The 6,966-nt window shown below is 39.5% G+C and overlaps 1 protein-coding gene across 4 annotated transcripts in view; it reads left to right on the forward strand.

Moving 5' to 3' along the window:
- The window catches only part of rtbdn (retbindin), a 50,285-nt gene extending 43,985 nt beyond the window's left edge, over nucleotides 1–6,300 (forward strand). For 2 of the 4 annotated variants that reach the window (XM_087242750.1, XM_087242749.1), the window contains one exon: nucleotides 285–6,300. In XM_087242750.1, the coding sequence (XP_087098876.1) occupies nucleotides 285–638 (354 nt within the window). In that variant the 3' untranslated portion in view covers nucleotides 639–6,300. 4 annotated transcript variants of the gene reach the window in all.
- Nucleotides 6,301–6,966: the final 666 nt, after the last annotated feature.

Here is a 6,966-nt window from a genome sequence, read left to right on the forward strand (position 1 = left end):
CAATTAAACTGCACTTGGATTCTACAAACTGTTTTTGTTCCTGTTTACAATCCCGTAACGTGACACTCGCATACTGTTTTTTCAATACTATGGATTCTGACATACTACTTGGCTTGCATACTGTTTTTAGCGCACTATATAGTATGGAAGTATGCGATTTAGGATACAGCCACAGTTTGTAGACTTTTTATTGCCGTGCATTTATTGCTCCTTCAAACAGTGCACTACTTCAGGGTATAGAGGGTGTATGATTTCAGATTCAGCCTCATGTCTGTGTTTTTCAGATGTATCAGCATGGCCGGGATCTCTGCGAGAGTCTTTGGGGCGACGCGTTCATGACTGTTGAAGACGACCCCGGTGAGGAGGACGGAGTGGAGGGCTCCAGCTGCGGCTGTCTGACGCTCAGCCCTTCAGATCGAGAGGTGATCGCGGCGCTGAGGGTTCAAGAAGGAGACCCTGAGGAGCTGGACACCACTAAAAGTGGTCTGCCGCAGTACAGGGCGCCGTGTCCTCCAGCGCAGCCTCAAACACGCAGCGCCACAGCGCCACCGCAGGCGCGGAGGAGCAGTGTGAGCAACGGACTGCGCAAACGCTCCGTCCTCGCCACTGATATGGAGGGAAGTGGAAGCGGATTTTAGATTATTATCTGTGCTTTAGATCTGATGAATGTTTCTTAACCCTTGTGTATTGTTCAGATGTACTACCCTTTCGTTATGTTCGGGTTTTGCCCCAATGACTTCCATTTATAATGACGCTTGTTGATTGCAATGCCTTGACACCATACCCAGCAAGCATTTTTTGTTTTTAATAGATGTCTAATAGATGTTTGAACTTATCTTGGCTAAAACAAAGCTAATTTGGGGCTGTCAGTGAAAATAGATGTCTCAAAATAAGCCAAAGCTAGACTAGTCATGAAATAAACAGAAATGATTGACTACACACATTAAGTCTGTCTAATCCAAAGGTGTCAAACGTATGGCCCGCGGGCCGGATCACCTCTCGCAAATGGGTTTAATGCAGCCAGCAAGATGATTCTGTAAAGTATAAAAATGAGCTGCAATTTTTCAATAAAAGAAACCGCTGTTCCAGTTGTGTCCACTGGATGGCGCAATAGCAGACTATTAATTTTATCCGATCCGGAAGACTGAATAAGCGTTAGTTTGACAGCCTTCTCAGAGAGAAAGACCACATCTATGCCCTGCCACACCACACTAAGGTGATCTCACGTGGAAACGTAACAAAGGAGGCGTGGCAACCAACCACACCCCTAAACTCAACCATCATTGGTGGATGAGCAAATCCTACTAAATTGTACGAATGAGATTGTACGTCGGTCCCCACTAAGTTAGGGACCACAAATCTTTTTGAGCAAGTAATGAGCAAAAATAAAAGAAATTTACAAGCAATTGAATCACGAATGATAATCTCCCCGGAAATTGCGTGTCGCAACCCCCCTCCACCCGCTCTTCAAATTCGTTGCGCATCCCATTCTCTTCCCACCTGTCTTCTTATCATAGCTTCACATAAGTCACCGTGCACTCCCCTCCCACCCCTACCCTCTCCAACTGCTCTTCAAATACGTTACGCAATGACCCCCCTCCCCCCTGGTCTTTAAATACATTGCACACTCCACCCCCAAATACACCCCCATTGCACCCTCCACCCTGCACACACACCCCTGTTGTTTTTAAGTTACATATACCATGATTTTACTCCATGTAGCTGCTGAAAATGAGTCATTTTAAGCCAGAAATTAAGCTTTTTATTGCAATAAAACTGATGATCAACAGTAAAAATCACACATTTGACCTCTTCCCAACAGGGAAAACCAGCAACAATCAAGAATGCATGATTATATACTGTCATGTCTTTGCAATCAAAAGATGTCCTCATAATTGAAGTCAATGGGGCAAAAACAGCCCCCAACATAATGAAAGGGTAGTCAATTTGCCCAGAGTGTATTGTTGAGTGCTTGAAAAAATTTAAAAGCATTTTCCCAAAATATTTGTCAAAGTAATATTTGTAGCCAAACATCATTCCATTTGCTGTAACACAGAGAGAGTTGTGGTCAAATTAAGACTTTAATGAAAACATCCCCCCCAGCACACAAGAGGTTAAGAAGTATTTTATTTTTTATGTTTTATAGTAGCTGTTGAACTCAAGGTAAACTACAGTATGGTAATTCTAATGTTTGTTTCAACAAAACAATCCTGTGTTAAATATCTGTTTATTCATTTCCATATTCTGTGTTTTTTGCTTATTAACGGTTGTAACAAAGTGACTTTTATTGACATTTTAGAAGTTTGAAATAATAAAATGATGTATAAGAAATACTATATAGAGAAATAATTCTGTAAAAATAACAGAAAATGTTCGGGCAGTTTATTACAAGTGTTTTGTAGCGTAACATACAACACCAACCCAGACAATATAGCACTTTAAGCTATTAAAATGTCAAAAAAAGACAATTTTTAGTACTTGAAAGGTGTTGAAAAAAGATCAAGATTCCATAATGCAGTTCAAAAGCATAACATGAATCACAAGACATGTAAGCGTGCTAATTTATGGATATTGTTCACAGTATAGCCGCCTATTTTAGCGATTTAAAGGCACAGTTCACCCAAAACTGTCATCATTTACTCTCCATTCACTTGTCACAAACCTGCTTGACCTTTTTTCTCCTGTTGAACACAAAAGAAGATATTTTGAAGAATGCTTGAAACGTGTAACCATTGAATTCCATAGTATTTGTTTTTTCTACTGTGTTCAGTTCTTCAAAACATTGAACACAACAGAAGAAAGAAACACATAAAGGGTTAAAACCTCAAAAAGGGTGAGTAAACAGTGAGTACATTTTAAATTTTGGATGAACTATCCCTTTTGGAGCAACATGAAAAGTTAGGTCGGAATCTTACTGAACTTTTGGTAACACCTTACAATACTACACTAACTAGACTAGCAACGGTGCAATCGAAATCCCACTATGTAAAAAAAATATACGTAAATTAGCAATATTCATGTATTTTGTGATTAATGTTTTCTTCCTTTCATTTATTTATGTTTTTGAATTGTGTTATGGGAGCTCAGGCCCGGATTGGCTAATCGGGTCTGTTTTTTGGCCGCGAGGGACGGTGTCCCTAGCTGCTTGCACTCTCAGCAGTCACACTTTTTTCTTCTATTTATTTATTTGACCATAGCTTTACTCTTTTTAATCATTATTTTACCGTAGTGCCGCTCTTTTTATTTATTTTCTCGCAGCCCCGTGAGAAAAATGCAGCCTGCAGGTTAACTAACGTTAATGATGATGATGTAATGCAACTATCGACCCCAAACAGCGGCACCTTAGTGAATATAAGAATTTGAATAAAATGAATAAAACACCTGCTCAATGAAAATCAAATGATTCACTACATTAATAAATCTGACATAACTTGATCAGAAATCTAAAAATAGGAGAAAAAGATTGAGCCATCAAAAGAAAGTAGTCCTGTGTCTTAAGGGTCGCAAGTCATTAGTTATTTTTTACTCTCACAATATTAGCGCCAATGTGGTCCAGTGGTAAGCACATTGCATTTCAATGTCGCAGATCTGTGATCGAATCTCCCATGAAAATTCTGTTTTTTTTTTTTCGATTTTATTGTTAAGACATAAAATACTGTTAGGGCTGTTGAACATTTGAATTTTTAAAGCAGCAGTTTTCTTGAAAAAGACGCGATAGTGCCATTAGTAACTGAATTGGAATCAGTCGTGAACTGAGGTGGGCCGGTCTGGCTTGAAACTCCAGGGCTGAAAATGAGTCCCACTCCGGCCCTGTGGGAGCTTGCCCTTGACTAACAACTTTTGATGCTGAAAAAAGTACTTCTGTTAACATTTTTAAGTTTGAAGTGATATACATAGTATGCGATGGAAATAGTTGTAAACGGTAATACAAAAAAGTGGTAATAAAAGTAATTCTTTATTATAGAGCTTCAAACTACTATGTCAATAAAAGTCACTTTGTTAAGGCTGATTTATACTTCTGCGTCAAGCGCAGAACCATTTCCCAACAGGGAAAACCAGCAACAATCAAGAAAGCATGAGTATATACTGTCATGTCTTTGCAATTAAAAGATGTCATCATGATGAAAGTCATAATGGAAGTCCACTGGCTCCTGCCCCAAAATGAGGGAGGGGGTACTTCTACATTAAGGTAGCATTCGGAAAAAACAAAACACTCGCAAGAAAAACCCAGCTAGCATTTCAGAAGTGTTATTGCAGAGCAACACAAACAGCACGACCACACGCATTGCAGGCGGATGATTCGACGTAAGTGTAAATCAGCCTATAGTTGAATTTTCAAGCAGAGATCACTATAATTCCTGATCATAAATAAACAGAAAACACTCGTGACTCACAGATTCATTTTAAAGTAATGTTAGGAAAACGTAGAGGCAGTGAATATTTGTGTGCAAAATGATGTCAATCTGAGTAGCATGAGCATTACCGAATGTCACGTGACTGGGGAAGATTTGCGCAGGGGTGTAGCAAACTGGGAGGAAGGTAGGGGGGGGGGGGGGGGGGGGCAATACGTCCCTCTAACTTTTAGAGCCAGACCATTTAGAAACAGGTGATTGATAATTATATGAATATAAACTCTCATTCAGCTGTTCCTCCACTTTTAAAATGTCCGCTACGGCCCTGTTTGCGTGTACAAATTTTGCGTCTTAACAAATATTCGAATAAACAAACATTCAGCTTCAGTTAGAAACGCCTCACATTACATCAACAATGATTGCAAATCTTGTTCTATAATGGTGTTTTAATAGTGGCCCACTGCTTCAAAACACACCGTTACATTTAATGTGTTATTATGGATTTACTTTGATTTCAATATTGCTGTTATCGCTTTGTAGGATTTCATAGCAATCACAACATATGATGATAAGATAATGAATTGTATGTTGGAACGTAACATAATCGCACACCGTCTTTATATTTCACACCATTGTATGTGCATAACTGACGTCTCCGACATAGGCATATTGTGAAAACGCACCCTTATTTACGTTTCTGGAGATCGCAGATTATGTAGCCAGAGCTACGTATGGCTGCATTTCGTCTTTAAAACGAACGCTATGGGGTGGTATTGCGCCATTGTTTTCGCTTACCTCCATATGGACAGCTTTCCCGATGTTACCAGTTTGCGCAGTGGCTCGTTTTGTACATCGGCAGACTTGAGACGCAGAGAAGAGTTGTCCACCATGACGGGGTTCAAGTCTGGTGAAGAACAATTTCAGAAAGCAGGTAAAACAAAAACAGAAAATTAAATAAACAAGTAAATACCAGGGTGAGAATGTGGTAAATCTGAAAACGTGGTCAAAATCAGGCGAGGGCTTTTCTTTTTCTGGATTGCTTTTGAAAACTGTCGATTGGGTTTAGGGAAGTGGGTGGGCGCTGGTCAATCGGTGCTTTTGAAAACACTATTGGTTGGGTTTAGGCAGTTAGCTTAAGTTGCGCTCTAGACTGCCATTTAGCAGAGGAAAGGGAAAAGTGTGGTCAGTTGGGGGGGGATGTCGTGGACAAAGATGAAGAACGGGGGGGCAGAGAGGGAATTTGTCTCCATCCCGCCCCTAGAAAGATGTCGGTGTTCGTGCCGCCCTTTCGTGGATGTAAGAGAAGAGCAGAAAAGCGGGATATAGTGGTCAATAGTAAAGAGTGTTGGGGGGAGTCAGGGTCTTTACGCCAGCCTTGGGTGATCGCCAACATTGCCAATACCTAAATCCACCACTGGGTTTAGGGAAAGAGGAGAGTGGATCTGTCAGTCAGTCGGTCGACAATGGCCTCTGGTGGATTTACGCACGAACAGCAGGCACGAATGGCACTCGCGAGAAAAATCTGAGATATCAGAAAGCATACACAGTGCCCTCTAGTGGATTTGTGAAAATAAAAACTGCAAAAAATGTAGCTCCTGAGACGTATTTGGCGCTCTCCGGAAATGTACATAGGGGTACGTTTTCAGAATAAGCCTGAGTTAGACGTCTCTGTGTTGTTTAAATGTTCAGAGTAAATGACTTTCTTAGCGAAAACAGAAATATACGCTGACACAAACACATGCTGTAAAGGGAATACTGTCAAATCTGTTTGCCTAGTTTTGAACGAGTTCACAGTAGGTAATGCGAGTGTGTTTTCTTTTGTAGGCTTGTAAATGGACGTAAATTGATTTGATGTTTCACTATTTTGTGACTGCAGTGAGTAATGAAACATGTTTCTTATTCTACGTGTCTTTAATTCGTAAATAAATAAAATCTGAATTTGCTACTAGTGTTCTTTTTAAAGCTGTTTCACTTTGTTTAAGTCTTGTGCATATTTTGTGCCACATTTACATCAGTTTTGTGTCCTTAAATAATAACATGACATTAAAACAAGATACTGTGAGATAATGGCGCAGTCATTAAACCATTTGGTTTGAGGCTTCCGATCTTATTCACTTCCATTTACTTTTTTCTTATGTTTAGTCATAAGCAACCTTGTGGCAAGTAGTCTGACTGTTTATTGCCGTTTTTGTAATCCTTTAGGCCAGGGGTGTCCAAACTTTTTGGGCCGAGGGCCAGATGCAAAAAAACAAACGTTGTCGCGGGCCAAATTTTACATACATCACACAGACACGTGTATATATATATATAAATACAGTTGAAGTCAGAATTATTAGCCCCCCTAAATTATTAGCCCCCGTTTATTTTTTCCCCAATTTCTGTTTAACGGAGAGAAGTTTTTTTTCCACACATTTCTAAACATAATAGTTTTAGTAACTCATTTCTAATAACTGATTTATTTTATCTTTGCCATGATGACAGTAAATAATATTTGACTAGATATTTTTAAGACACTTAACAGCTTAAAGTGACATTTAAAGGTTTAACTAGGTTAATTAAGTTAACTAGTTAAGTTAAGGTAATTAGGCAAGTTATTTTATAACAATGGTTTGTT

This window comes from Danio rerio, chromosome 3 (assembly GCF_052040795.2).
Source record: "Danio rerio strain M-AB ecotype USA chromosome 3, GRCz13ab, whole genome shotgun sequence".
Taxonomy (NCBI): domain Eukaryota; kingdom Metazoa; phylum Chordata; class Actinopteri; order Cypriniformes; family Danionidae; genus Danio; species Danio rerio.